Source organism: Toxorhynchites rutilus, chromosome 1 (assembly GCF_029784135.1).
Source record: "Toxorhynchites rutilus septentrionalis strain SRP chromosome 1, ASM2978413v1, whole genome shotgun sequence".
In the NCBI taxonomy this organism is placed as follows: Eukaryota; Metazoa; Arthropoda; class Insecta; order Diptera; family Culicidae; genus Toxorhynchites; species Toxorhynchites rutilus.
The window spans coordinates 181,704,499-181,720,709 of NC_073744.1; the positions used below are offsets into that span (position 1 = coordinate 181,704,499).

The 16,211-nt window shown below is 39.1% G+C and overlaps 1 protein-coding gene across 10 annotated transcripts in view; it reads right to left on the minus strand.

The window, feature by feature from the left end:
• The window catches only part of LOC129775768 (solute carrier family 41 member 1), a 125,955-nt gene that overhangs the window by 40,087 nt on the left and 69,657 nt on the right, over positions 1-16,211 (minus strand). The window contains exon 1 of one of the 10 annotated variants that reach the window (XM_055788282.1): positions 11,278-11,527. The exons of the other annotated variants lie outside the window; for them this stretch is intronic. Coding sequence (XP_055644257.1) covers positions 11,278-11,305 — 28 coding nt within the window. The 5' untranslated portion in view covers positions 11,306-11,527. Of the gene's footprint in view, positions 1-11,277; positions 11,528-16,211 lie in introns of those variants that run through there. 10 annotated transcript variants of the gene reach the window in all.

Below are 16,211 nucleotides of genomic sequence, written 5' to 3' on the forward strand. Positions count from 1 at the left end.
AAGTCCTGGTGCGACTATCACTTATTCCCTGAGTGATGGAACGAACTGACACCGCATACATAGCAAACTGGAGTGCACTACAAAAGATCAAACTAATGGTCGCAGTGGTACAATGCTCCTACTGAAGAAGAAATTCTGAGAAAATATATATGAATAGCCCATGCAATAACCACCAAGTCATATATTCATCGGAAGATGGGCACTTCTACAACGAAAAAGTTTTTCAAACAACAACTTTTTCATGTTTTCTTTGAAAAAATAACAACTAATCCTAATTTTGTTTAATGTCCTCACCAAATGTCAGAAAATGTCAAAATACGTCAGCATTTTATCTTTTATTTTGAAGTATGTGACATTTTTACATGGAGACTCCAGAAAAACTTATCTTTCTAAAAAAGTTTCCTACATTTCTTTCTTCGACCAAAGGTCTCATAGCTTTTGTGTTAGAAAATGTTGTCAAAAAATATAGTTAAGTTAACCATCCTGTACTCGCGTATACGGTCTCACAGACCGAAAGGTAATAATCAAACTGAACGAAGTTGAAGAGAAAATATTTTCTGGAGTTTTTTTCATCCAATTATGTCTGTTTATTTAAACAAATTCCACTCAATATAGAACAACACTAATTGATCGTTTGAAATTACAAACAGCCAATAATTTTACGGAAATGAAGCAGACCTAAGTGCAGGAAAGTCGCTCAATAATTTTGGCCTCCGTAGCGTACGGACGTCATTGCGGACACCGTTATCGTCACAAAATAGAACGAAGTGGCTTTAAATTCCGATCGCACAAAAAGAGATTACATTTATTTGCCATAAATCGACAATTGAATGTGGACAGCGGCTATTTCGATGCAAATCTTTCGAATCGCCGAACGTTGCCCATTGATACAGGTTGATGTTGTTTGGCTGCTCAAAAGATTCACTTTCGAATACGTCAAAAAGCAACCAATAGCAGAACTTTTCAAGCTGGTGTCCCATTCTGGCAGAGTGACACGAATCGTCACCACCGGGGGGTTACTATTCGTGGAAGTATCTCATTAGTATTCTGGCGTTGGACGGTTGTGTGATGCGCTTACTTTACGACTCTCAGTCGGGATTAAATAACCTATAATATGACTTAAGTAGGCATACAGGTTATTTTCAGGTACTATCAGATCGTTACATTCGGAATTGTGGAATACCAACTGTGACGGCAATTGACAGGGATCTGTAGATTATGCAAACGAGTAAATCCCCCGTTGAAGGGGAACCCCTCACTAATCGTGACATGACCGATCAATTATACACCATGTTCACGGTCCTCGCTTCTGTTGAGATGTTGGCGATGACAGATGATTCAACGGAAGAAAGTTCCATCTGCATTTACGCTGCATGTCATAATTCGAGGTTTGCGGCTAAGCTCTCGGACACACGAACTTGCTGGTCAGCGGTACACACACAACAGTTGTAAACGCGCGTTAATCACCGGGTTTCACAAGCAACTGAAACAAATCTGCTCTCAAAATGCAGTTTGCGGATCCCAGAAAATTCCTGCAACTGAATCAACACCTCCCGCAGCTTTCCGATACAATCATCTGATTTGGTTGTTGTTTCCCATGAGAGTGTTACAAGAATATGATAATCCAATAAGTGATCCCCATTACGAAAAAAACAGCTACATCAATATTATCTCATCGCCCCTCACTCAACACCAGAATGTATTCCAGGCGAGGCGTGCGAAGTGGCTTCTACGCTCTGGGCTAATCACTTATGCTAATCTACGCACTTAAAACAGAACAGTCGCGCGCCCTACCTCACCTAGATACCCGGGTGAGTTAGATTCAATTTAACCTGTCACGCAGAACCATTATCATCGTGGAGCTGTGAACTATTTGATGATTCGGCGATAAAACCCTGGCGGAGCTATGTTGGAGATACACAGCGTTCAGGGCAGACGACAACACCGGGCTGAGGCACGCTTCTCCATTTCCGAGACTCAAACAGATGCTGAGTGTTATTGTCGGTAATTGAAACTGACCGCGCGCGCATCTGACATTCCAATAAACGTTTCAGTTGATTCAATCTAGCGTACGAACGAACGAACGAAAGATCAATTCACCCCCCACAAATTGCTATCATTGAAAGCGATTATGGTAGCGTGCAACCGAAGCATCGATGTTTTAATTGTGTTTGTAGGTTCTACAAGTTGTAACATACAAAAAAATGAGGTTTTCCAAACCGAACATAATCAACCGGCGGCAGCACCATTGCGGGGGCCGGCTGGACCGGAATGATTTGCAACAACGTGTTTCTTCGCTATCGCGCGAGATCATCTCTAGAAGCCAGTTGACAATCGGTTGATCTTCATTATGAATTATTAGCAGCCGGTTGGGCTTGATGATTGAGACGTTTAGCTGCTCACCTGTTGGATGGGAACTTTTTTTCCCTCCAGCGGCGGGTGAGTGCGATCGGATCGAGAACTGCCCACCTGTTTGTGCCTGTGCTATTTTCGAAGCGGGGGGAGAAGCTTTCTTTGAAGAATTGCTTCCTTGAAGGGTGACGGCTGTTGTTTCAATTATCGGTGAGTAGTGGCGAGCATTTCCCTTTTTAATGTTTTCGTAATTGATTTGAATAAATTATTGCCATGAAGGGGTGAATTGTTAGTAGCGCATTACCCACCAAAGAAATATATTAGATATAATTGGTTTCAACATCTAGATGTTTGAATGGGGAAAAAGCCAACCAATGAGTTTCTGTTCCTCAATGTCAATATTATGATCAGTAGAATATATTTCTATTGTATTGTATAACTGCACTTCAGGGCTTTGAAGGATTCATTTGTTAGTTTCAAGGGAGATGAGATATCAAAAACAAACGAACCTAAAATGCGTTGCACAAAGACAAAAAAATACGCACAACATTGAGAATAATCAGGTATCTAAGAATTGTCAGACAGTTTTCAGTCACTTCCGGAAAATATTCATGCTTGGTGCAGAGAGCACTGTCTGCTTGGACTCTGAATTAATGACTATCCATGAAGCTATTGAATATTTCTATCATGGAGCCTGAATCTTATCCGTTGCCTTACTTTGTTCACTTCATGTTGGACAAAGTCAGTTCTTTATCTCAGCAGTTGCTTCATAATTGCCATGTCACATACACGATAAATTGGCTGGAGTTCTGGACAATCCGGCGGATTGCAGTCTTTGGGTGCAAAAATTATCCTTATTGGGAATATCTCCAAAACTAACTGTAGAATAAGGAAAGGAAGCTTTCCCCTGTTTTTTACCTTGCTCAGACGTAGCTAAGATATCGAACTTATCTCGAGCAGTGAAATACTGCATTCTGGCAAATTATTGGAAGTAAGCCTAGATGTTGGTTTTAACGTTCATTGCAATTGATGTGATATTGTCAGAAACATGGGATACACTATACAATTTTCATGTGTACAATGTTCCAGTTTAAACTGGAACCTGCCAGTTTTTTTTAAATATTCTCCAGTTCCCTCCAGTTTTTTATATGTGTGCTTAAATTTTACCCATTTTTTGTAAAATAAATTTACAATGTAGTATTCATACACTGCAAATTTATTCTTCCCTCCATCTTCCAATTTTTCCCTCCATCTTGACCAATTTTGTTTTTCGACATTCTTCGTTCGATCGATCCAAGTTGTATTTACCTCGGATCGTTCTTTCTTTTTCTTATAGACTCAACTCTGTCATTTATCTTTTATTCACACTACCGAATTCAATATGTTTACGCGCAGTGCGTTCTTGAAGAGAAGATCGTCACATCCTCATATTGTTTCACAGTAAAGTCCAAGTTGTGGAAACCAAACCAGTTAATTATATACAAATAATTAATTTATTTCACCGTTCTGTTCAAAAAGTATCGCGACTTTCGAATTTACGCGGGTAACGTAGATTCGATTCTAGATTTTTTGTAGCATTATGTTGGTACTCATGTCTCTCATTTATGCTGACAACTACGGCTATTTTGAATGTTAAGTTAATTTTTGACAACTTCTTTTCTTAAACACGGTTCATCTTCGATTTTTGCCTATTCACTATCTCTAGAGAAATCCCTTCGTAGTGCGGAAACAAAATCGACTAAAAATGCATGACTCTATTACATACAAGACACAAGTCTCATTTGAATTTTTATTTTAAAAATGTGTTTATTCCACCAGACAATCCACCACACTTTTCGCATATTTGGACAACAATGCACATTGGTCCAGGAGATGTATTTAAGTGGAAATTAGCATTTAGAGCTCGACAGTTACTCTCTAGACAAAAACTGTCTTCGACAAGGTTGTTACATACAATAGAGCGCTCATTTTTATGTTAAAAAAAATAGGGTGACCAAAATTTTCGATGAAATAAAAAATCTAATTTTCTTATCTTTATAGATAGAGATGAACATAGTTGAACAGTGTTGTAGCCCCAATCATTTTAAACAACTTTGTAGAGCAAAGCTTTTTTCTATCTTTCAATATAATCGATTTAGCGCGTTTTTTTTCTAAGTTGCATTAGGGTGACCATGAAAAAGCGGGTTTTCTTGCTTTAAATTTTATATTGCAAATTCTACATCAAAACTGTATTCGTACGACTTTTAGAGCTTATTAATTCCAACATTTTGCGATGCAGAACTTGTCAATATTTTAATCCTTCTTAAAGTTATTGATGTTTTTTTTACCCAAAAACTTATGATTTCAATTTGAATTTACTCAAACACAAATAAATAACATAGTATTGAAAATCACACATCATGTAGAGTGAAATATGCTCTTTCAAATGCCGTTAATAAACTTTGTTTTTGTTTGCCCCAGAAAGAATGACATATTTTTTGGGAAGAAATATCAATAACTTTGAGTAAAATTAAGATATTGACAAGTTCTGCATCGCAAAATGTTTTTATTAGTAAGCTCTAAAGTCTTCCGAAGACAGTTTGTATGTAGAATTTTCAATATAAAAGTTAGAGCAAAAAAAACAGTTTTTTTCATGGTGTGACCCTAACGTAACTTAGAAAAAAGGCGCTATATCGGTTATTTCAAGAGAAAGAAAAAAACTTTGTTCTACAAAGATGTCTCAAATAACTAGGACTACAACATTGTGGAACTATATTTACCTCTATCTATAAAGATAAAAAAGTTAGATTTTTTTATTTCATCGAAAATTTTGGTCACCCTATTTTTTTCATCCAAAATACATATTTTTATTAAGGCTCATATGGCGTCAGCCTAACGGGGCCGGGAGTTCAATATTTCGACAATGTTTGCTTACAACTATGTTAGTAATATGTAACCAATTACTCGCGGTTGGCTCGAGGTTAGTATTACAAGTGTTCTCATAATTGGTATGTTGCAGTCTTCGATGCTCTGTACGTGTACCCGACACGGGATACCTCCTATTGGGATGCAGCTGACCATTAATCAGCAACGCCCCCCTAGTCTGTACCCCATATCTAGCGTGGTGCGTCTTTCTCGACTCGAGGAATCCAGGATAGAATGGTCACTAGCCGGCGCAATCATCAGTTCGTGTAGAGTTGTCATGAGCGGTACAACCTTTGGCTCTTGTTGAATGATCAGTGGACTGCACAACCTTTGGCCCGTGTGTCTGTAAAGAGTGTGTGTATGTATTGCCGCGACTAAGTAAAAGTTTATCGTTTGGATAGGAGGGATATGAAACGGGGACACAACGAAGGAAACATCATTAAACGTTGACATCGGCGTTTCTGAGGAACAGGTATAGATGAAGCAGAAGATCAGGATCATGGCTACCTAAGATATCCCGGACGGGGATCTCCGATTGTCTGCCTTGTGCTCTCAGTGCTCTAGAGAGCTGAGAGCGAGCAGTATGGAACCGGATACACGACCAGACAACATGCTCGATGTCGTGGTAGCCATCGCCACAATCACAAAGATTGTTTGCTGCGAGCCCAATGCGATAGAGATGCGCGTTTAGGTTGTAGTGATTGGACATAAGCCGAGATATCACGCGAATGAAATCACGACCTACATTCAATCCCTTGAACCATGCACTCGTCGAGACCTTAGGGATAATCGTGTGTAACCAACGACCGAACTCATCACCACTCCACATGCGCTGCCAACTTACGAGCGTATACTGACGAGGAATGTGGAAAAATTCATTATAAGCAATTTGCCTTTCAAAAAGAGTGCCTTCTAAAGCGCCCACCTTAGCTAGCGAGTCCGCTTTCTCATTCCCCGGAATCGAGCAATGAGAGGGAACCCATGCTAAGGTAATCTTGAATAATTTTTCGACCAAAACACTCAATAGTTGTCTTATTCTTGTTAGGAAATAAGATGAGCGTTTATCAACTTTCATTGAGCGGATTGCCTCTATTGAGCTGAGACTGTCTGAAAAAATAAAATAGTGGTCGATGGGCAATGTTTCAATGATCCCTAATGCGTAATATATCGCACACAGTTCAGCGACATACACGGAACAAGGATCTTTGAGTTTTTGACCTATTTTTGATAACATAAAAATGAGCGCTCTATCGTATGTGACAACTTTGTCGAAGACAGTTATTGTCTAGAAAATAACTGTCAAGCTCTAAATGCTAATTTCCACTTCATTACATCTCCTGCACCATTGTGCAATGGTAAGAGGCTCAATACTATCAACGCTAATTCTAGCTGGATTGACAAAGTCCAATTGGACAAACTTATCATTATAGAGCATATGACAAATCAATGTTTACGGATTTTACTATTTTCCTTCGAAACTTTCTAGTCGTGTCAATTTTCTATGGACGGAGACGAACACAACAAAATCAAGATTATCGATCATCGATCGCGAAAGTAACAGAAAATGACAGCTGTTACAATAGCCTTTATAATAAAAGCTTATAATCCATCTGTTCCGAAGAAATTCGCATTTTCGAAGATACACTGTCGACATTTATTAATGCTTGAATTTGGTGCGAAAGAGAGATGCACTATCAGAGCACGCCCGAAGGGAGCTTCAAATCGTTATGTTTTGAATGAAAATAATTACTTGATGTTTTTTAATGCTTAAAACACACAGTCTTTACTATTACTCAATCATTTGTCTATACATTTTTTGCTGTCTTCATAAAAACTCATCATAATATAAATTTTTCACTCGATATAGTTTTTGTTCAACACTCGTCACCATTTGAAGACACATTCAATGCGGCAAAGTAAATTTTCAATTATAGTTTTTATTCTAATAATGGGTGGGTTATATCTGTGATATAACCGCGAGGTTCATGTGGGACTATCGTTGTCTTAGTAAGCATTTGTATTGTATTGATTGAATTATCGATTGAATGAAACAATTTTCTAATTCAATATAGTTGCTTTGTAAGTAAAAAGTTTGGATAGTTGCAATGTAAGAACAATTCATGCATTGTAAAAGATCATGTTCTCCGTTACAAGTAAATTTGATGACCGTCCTTTTACGTTTGATATGATGCCCAGGGCTACCAAAATATCTCAACGGAAGAAAAGACGATTTTCCCAGACTTCTTCCAGGCTCTCTTCCGTTCCTGTCTGCACAAAGACAAGCGAGTACAAAAGTACTCGCAGCTTGCATATATTTGCAATGCGGATTCCCCCAGGCATCTTTGTTTCGAAATCCATCCTAAGGAAATACATTTCGGTGGGATCAAAAATACTCCCGACTTGCATGTATTGGCAAAGCGGATTCCCCCGAGCACATTGATTTTGAAGTCCGTGTTAGGGAAACACAGCGGATTCGGCGGTGCCCGTTGCTGATGGTCGTCACTTCTGGCATTTTTTATTCCTAAATTTAGTGCGTATATTTATATTCATTGAATTTTCGACTAAATTTTCAAAAAAGTGATTCAGTAATTTTCAAGTTTTTGGTGCGTCTATTCACTAAATTTTCATCCAATTTTTTTTACAGTGAGACAGGACTCTTAGTGTTTTTAAGCCGTTAGTGTTGTTTTTGTTTGCTACAAGTAAATGTGCCCATTGATTTTTTTTCCTTTTTTTCTCTGCTAGTATTTTCTGATAATATTTACGAGTGTTTTTCTAACCATATCCGATTGTTTTTTATTGGCTTTTATATAACATTTCAGTACCATTTTTGAAAACAGACAGTTACTGAGTGTGTTTTAGTGAAGCGATTTTCATCTGGGTGTACCCAATGTGCAGCCAGCTCTCATGATGACTTCCAGCAGCTCAGGTCTGATTGGAAAATCAACAAACTTCTTCAAACTTGTCCAAAATTAGTATAAAACAGATAGACTAACGTAATCCTACGTCAACTATGTGGTCCTATCCAGGTATGGGCAAAATCGCATCGAAATTCGTTCAACAACACTCATTCACAGATAAAACTTCTTCCCTTCTATTCTCCGTTTATTCCTCACTTTATTTGAGACAGAAAACATTCACCTATCCTCTTCGCAAAGTTCATTCTCGATTAGAACGGAAAAATACTGTCCCGATTCCGCTCATCTATTCTCAGAAAATTTTGCATTCTCTCTTTTGCCTCTCGAGATGGCGTTAGATAGTGATAGAATCAAATTGGAAACTTTTGCTTGCGCCAGCGAGTGTCTCTGTAAAATCATTCGTTTTTCACTCAAATAGCAATCATTGAGCCTCGATCGCGGCAGTAAAATATAGGTAGATAGTTGAAATCGAGTTGTTTCCTGTGCACTATTGCAATGACTTTTTTTTTGTTTCTAGTATGAAACGATCTGAGCCAACGCAAAAGACCATATTAAGGCAAGTTATTGATGAGCGGGAAGGTGGGTTTCATGTGCACTTGAATGGTGACAAGGAAAAGAGTACAAGGGAAAATAAAATTATACATACACGCAGATTCAATCTATTTTGACTCACTTGTTATTTTGTTTCGTGCGATCCTTCCAAAGAAATATTCATTCATTGAAGTTTGTTTTCCACTCTCTGTTTTGTTATGTTTTCTATCAGTCCCGAATGAAGATGGTCGTGGAGTGTAAAATCACTCCACGTGTAATCTCACGATTGTTTGCTGCATTCTTTTCACCATGATTATTCCAAGCAGATACATGAGTGATTTATAATCAGGTGTGGAGAAATAAGCGAATGAACTTTTCCATACTTGGTCGTATCTCGGACATTTTTGTGACATTTTTTGGATTGCAATCAGATATCCATAACATTCAAAGGTAGGTAAATCATCCAATAAAGGAGAATCGAAATATCTACGCAGTATGGCGAATATAATTATCAGGACAGTTCAATGTTGGCGTTTGATTGCATAACAATACGAGCAAAATCACTTAACTTTTCAGTTGGAAGTATGACAAAAATGGCTTGATTGTAGATTGAGCGATTCGTTATCGAAACGGTGAGTTCATAAGACATACCATGCTGTTGACAGCGCCCCATTTTCGCCAACACGGGGGTTTTTCATCCGATACGTGTGGTTGCAATAGGTCGTTGTTGTATTCGCACAAAGAATGCTAATTAGTTCCGTTGACGGGTAGCAAGTCAGAGTTGTGTTCTAACGCGGAAATAATGCGCGTTCTTATTTTACACTAAAGGGTGTGTCACATCAAATTGCATCACGGAAAAAACGCTGTAGAAATTTAATTTTTAGGAATTATATCTTCAGCTTTCGCTTATAAGCACTGTCATTTTTTTGTAAATTTGGAAAAATGTCGAGCGTCGTGAATTAATCCTGTGCACTCATTTCGAGAATCCGGAGTTGTCACATCGGAACATCGGTAAGATGCTGGGAATCGTCCAATCCACGGTCAGCAGAGTACTAAAACGATACTTCGAGAACCTAACCATCGACCGGAAGGTGAAGAACGACAAAAATGGATGCTCCGTCAGTAAAAAAGATCACAAGCGCGTAGTTAAGCAGTTTAGACGTGATCCGAGAAGTTCGGTCCGGGATGTCGCCAATAAGCTGAATTTGTCAAGTTCATTCGTCCAGCGAACCAAGCAGCGGGAGGGCCTGCGTACATACAAGGTTCAGAAGGCTCCTAACCGCGACGAAAGGCAAAACATGGTGGGGAAGACGCGAGCCCGGAAGCTGTACACTGAAATGCTGACGAAGCCGCATTGCCTGGTAATGGACGACGAAACCTACGTCAAAGCGGACTTTCGTCAGCTGCCGGGCCTGTTGTTCTTCTCCGCAGAGGACAAATTCAGCGTTCCGGAGGAGATTCGCAAGCAGAAACTATCCAAGTTTGCCAAAAAGTACATGGTGTGGCAAGCGACCTGCTCTTGCGGAAAGCGGAGCGCCCCCTTCGTGATTTACCGTGCCAAACGGGCAGGTTTACCTTAAGGAGTGCCTACAGAAGCGCTTACTACCACTATTGAAGCAGCACGAGGGCCCGACCATCTTCTGGCCGGATCTCGCTTCGTGCCACTATTCAAAGGACGTGTTGGAGTGATACGAGGCCAACGGGGTCACCTTCGTGCCAAAGGAAATGAACCCGCCCAACGCGCCGGAGCTTCGCCCAATAGAGAAATATTGGGCGATTATGAAGCAGGCCCTCCGGAAGAACCCAAAAGTTGTCAAATCGGAGGCGGACTTCAAGAGAAAATGGATTTCTGTTCAAAAAAAACTACAACCTGACGTTGTACAGAACGTTATGAACGGGATAAAGAGGAAGGTGCGAGCATACGGGCTTGGGCTCGAAGTATGAATAAAAAGAAAATGCCAAAAGTTGTTTAATAGTTTTTATTTTACTGTATAAAATTTTCAAAAGGATCGGTCTACTGGGCGAATTTCTACAGTGTTTTTTCCGTGATACAATTTGATGTGACACACCCTTTAGAAGCTATATTGTGCCTCTAATTTGAAAATAGAAAAATGTCATTCATCAGTGTTGATAAATTGAAAAATTCCCCGAACCATTAGAGAACGATTCTTCTCATCCGGAAAACTTGTATCCGTACAGTATACCACTTCAACGCGAAGGTTTTTGTTTTCATCTAGCGTTTGCTAAAAATAAATAACAAACAGTTACGCGTACAGCACACCGGTTCCCGCTTTACAATAGAAAACCACAATCGTTGTAATTATAGTTACACCGTACGGTGCAATTCACGTGGAGCAACTGTGTTTTAGCGAGTTGTCATTTGGAGCTTTGCTGACGTTTGCTGGCACGCAATGCCAAGCAGAACCAGCAGTGTGCTTCTCACTGCAATTTTCTTAGCTGAACGAACGATTTTGAGATGTATAAATGAGATGACAACATTTAGTATCCATAAACAGCGAGCAGTTATTTGTATCTTCATGCAGAAGCGATAATCCCAATTATAGTAATATCTTACGTGGTTTGCGGCGCCGATGAATCTCCATCTCTTTCGCCGGTCGCTCGTCAATCAGCTGTTTCACGCCAACACTGCACTTTTGAACAGATCCCGAAGATCAACCACAATCTTTCTTTCACTTTAAGCCACTTTTCAACTATGCAAAAGTTTACCCAAGAACACAGAAAATTTGCAGAAAAACTGAGAATACTCGAAATTTCAATAATTTTCAAGTTCCGAAAACCACACGCGGCGCAGAAATGCAGCGTTTCGAATTTGCAAAAACTTGTACACTGTGGGTGAATGTGGCCCACGAAACACACCGTACAAAACTCGACCAGAACCCACACGCGTTCAGGGTTTTTTCCCCCTGTTTCAATGTCCTCCCTTTATGTATTTGTGGCTGGGTCGCTTTTTGTCTTGCGAGCATCATCACCCCGTCGTAGGTAATAAAAGTGCTCGACAAGAAGAAAGTATTACGGTAAAGTGGGTGATTATTGGCAATACCCGCCGCCCACCAGCTGTCACTGGGATGAGGCCAGCCATCACTGAAGGTGGCATTAGGACGAACATTAAATTAAAACTCGCCAAGAATTAAATACATATTTGGGAGTTCTACCCTACTAATAAAAAACGTGGGCACATCCACAAAGGGAGCTTACTATCAGCGATGTGGTGCATCCATATTTATCGTACTCATACACCGCTAGCTAGTAGTGGTACAAAAGTTTGGCCGTTCGCTTATTTTTGGTTCCTTACCAGCGACAGCTGTTGGTGGAGATCGAGCATAAGATTAGCATGATTAGTTGTGGGGAAGCAATGTTCAGTTGTATGCTCTCAGCAATACAGAATGTTCCATATAATTAGGGTTCCTCTTGCAGATTTCTATTAGATTTTGGTTTTGATGCCACATAAAACTATTTTATTCGTGTATGAGGTACAATGAGATCCACAGATTGAAAGCTTCGTCATGCAGTCTCGTGTTTTGGGTGAACCATGTAGGACATGTGAATGGAAACTTTAGAGTTACAATACAGTGAACGCTGTTTCACTTCAACTAGTCTCGTCTAATACACTAACTATGTAGAATGAACATGGAAAACCACCCAAAAAAAAGTTATAGGAGGTTGTGTCCAAGATACGACCGCATTGTTGACGTAGAACTACGCTGTTATTTTATATAAGTCGCTTGTATATACCTTCGGATATTATTCTATAATGCTGTGAAATTTTCGAAACAACTGCTTAGTAAAATAATCTCTGAAATGTTTCTTTCATTGTAGAATCAGTTGACGATAATTCATTCTTGCCCTCGCAAAACAATACACTAGCTGATCGTATGTCGCAATTTATTTCATGTCAATGCATTGAAAATTTACCTCGATCGCTATTCCGGTAGCCTTTTTCGCAATTGACATAGACTCGGCTACAGTCGATTATATACATGTTATACCAGCACCATTATTCCACATCTCATAACTACATCAATAGGGGGTCTCCGTAGCCACATTGGTTGCGCGTTCGCTTAGTAAGCGATCGATCGTGAGTTCAAAACTCAGGGCCCTCATTGACCATCTTTGTGTTGTTACAGAATAGCTACGTCCACGCAACAATCATCAGCGATGGAGAATCGATCCATGGTCGAAATTAGATCGATTCATCCATACAACTGCTCTGCTCTGCAAGACACATCGGGCTGCTGTTCTATAAATAACTCAACAATGATCAACCAACTGTCTCCGCTGTCCGGTGGTCCAACTGGATAATGGAAGAACAGAAAGAATATTCTTACGCCTAAATGGCTACTGTGTGAATGTACCATATGTAATGGTATAGAAGGAATACTGGCGAATGACAACTGTGTAATGTGCTAATTATAGATATGATAACCATGTGACATGTACACGATAAAAATTCGGCTCTGTAACATCTAAAATGCTAATGAGCCTTGAATAAATGAATGGGATAAAAAAAAACTACATCAATATATTACTGGCCTCAAAAAAAAGTTCCATTACTTTCTCATGCTCGAAAGAAGCGCAGCTGTCACCCTTAGTGGAGGAATTTTTGCTACTGGCAAGGAAACCTAATGACATACAAAATTCCAGAACGACATTTACTTTCTCGGTGATTAAACAAGCGAAATAAACTCTTTTTGTTAATATCAACAACCTCGAAAACAGTAGCAATGCTCCATTATGATCAATATTAGCGCAAATGCAATCCTAGTTGAAGACAGTTTTGTGACTGGCACGCGAACCTAAATAACATATAACATTCCAGTAAGACATTCAACCTGCTTGGTATTCCCCAAATATTTTTTTGAAGCACAACCGTAACGCCTGCTTCGCCATAATGTCAGTTTAATGCATTGATGCATTCTCAAAGGCACCAAAGAAGCCCTTATGATGACGAAAATAAACAATGTTAACTGCTTGGAAAAAGGCTGAATCATGCCACACAGTTTGTACTCTGCTGTAACAGCCATCGATTCGAATTCGCTGATGAGTTTGTCAAGAGCGACCGCTTTCACACCACCAGCGGGGGAGCTTCATTTTGGTTACTACCTGGGTAACGACGTTTACATTTTCGACCGACGCGCCGAAATCGCCTACTTCGCTGTTGATCGATGCGGTGTCACACTCGCGAAGGCTCGGTTCAGAGCGAGCGCTTTTCACTGCACCAACATCGCGTGCATCATTAGCTGACGCTTGTCTCGAAATTTCATTGCCGCTGGCATTCGTTTTTTGCAGGGCTCGAGCCTGCCTTCCTCTTCTTCTTGCTCATCACACACTACGCGAAGCGTCCAATTTATGACGCGGGAAGAAAAACACACGATACGAATAACGAACAGAAAATGCAAACGACGATATCCAAGTTGGATTACCACTGGTGGGGTCCAATCTTAGATCGAAGCGCAGCGAAAGCAAAGTGAACTGGATTGTTCAACAGTCCGATGCTGAATGAAAGTTTGCCTCAGCGAGATCCACTGTTTATACTCTAGGCAAGTATTCCCCTTCATTCTTCTTCTTTTCCTTTGTTCACGGAGACTTTAAATCCTACGATTTCCCCTCCGTTGGTCGTCGATAAGTTGCTCGTTATTGATATCTCTGTTCGGGAAGGCACACAAATGGACAGAACAAATGTATGGGAAAATGGAAACGCTTAAAGTTTTCATGAATTTTAACCATTTACATACCAAGGGATTCTAATGTATAGCATATTAAACAAATCTTATGGATTTTCCGATTCGTTTAGTATGTAAATCGCCAAAATCCGTTCACGGCAAAAATAGTTATTAACGTTAACTCTATTTCATAAAAACGTGACCTGTTATCTGATTTGGCACCCTTCATGAAAGACGTAGTTCTACGTCAATAAATACCCTGAATTAGCCCTTTGCGGACGCGTGTCGGCATTGGGAGATACTAGCTCAAGAAGTCGAGTTGTCTCTCAACGAAATTGGAGACTGTCTTCATTGGATTTTATGAATAAATTATTTGAATGATGCTTTAGTTTCATTTTTTTACTGTGCGCTCCAATACCTGTCGTTTACAGCGACGCTTTTGATCCGCAAAGGATAAAAATAGAAGAAAAAAAAACATCGAATAAGAAAAATTCCGGAAGACAAAAATTCGTTTACACCCAGGTTTTTATACGCGGTATTTTCACCACGATTTTTTACGAGGTTTTATTATGCGAATTTTCGAAAATTCGTTTACACCCAGGTTTTTGTACGCGGTTTTTTTACGACGGTTTTTACGAGGTTTTTTTACGCGGATTTTCCGAATAACACGTTTTTTACGTGGATTTTTTTGTGTAATATCACATCTCTCGGACTTTTTTTTATCTGTATTATAGTGACTTTCAACTCATTTGACTGGTTCGTCACTTTTACTTCCATTTTTGGAAGAATGTCGGGAGTGAGAATTGAACTCGTGATCTTTAGCGTGAGAAGAATGGATGTTACCACTACGCCAGATCATCTCCACGACAGGTCGGACTTGATTACATAAAGACTCGATTATATATGATTCAATTATATACAATCTTGGACTCGATTATATACAGTTTGTAAAAAAATGTTTTTATATTTCAAATATAACTTATTAAACTTTTGAAGATAATATTTCAGCGTTCAAGTGAAATTTAATTGGCTGTTATAAGTGGAGTAAAAATGATTTGATTTTTGAAGATTTTGATAGAATTTTCACCAGGAACTGTTTATAATGAAAATAAAAAATTAAGAAAGATAGAAGTTGGGTGTCAAAAAACAAATTGTAGAGCGGTTAGAGAGCTTTTATTTGGTTGGTAGAAACAATCAAGTTTATTATGAACTAATGGGATAAAAATAATAATAACACCTTCAAAACTACTATCTTTTAAGTTTTTCGCTTCCAGAATGTTATTTAAATCCACTAATTTAGATGTTTCACGACTCTATCCTGTACTAAACTTTCTCATCATTGAAGTGGGCCGAAACAAAGAAAAAGTTTCATAGCTCTGTCATTGTTAAAATCCGACATAGAAGGATTGTTTTCATCAAATATGATCGTCTATCACCTCCTGAGAGATTCTGGATAATTTTTTTTTATGTGAGGAAGATGTTTCCTGACCTTAATGGGATGAATTAAAAATTAAATTCTTTAAAACAACGAAAAATCCTTACGTGGATTTTAAGTGACCTGTTTTTTTTACTGCGGATTTTTCAATTGACGAGATTTTTTACACGAGTTATCGAATTAACGTAGTTTTTTACACGGATTTTCCAACAAACACGTACGCGTAAAAAAACTGAGTGTATTTCATGAATATTAAAATCTAGCTGACCTGACGAACTTCGTCCTGCCCAAAATTGGTTTTTTATATGAATTTTTTCGAACATTCACGAACGTTTCACGTTTCGATCATTCGTGGTTTCAATCGAAAAGCTTTTCATTGATTGATCTTCTAAT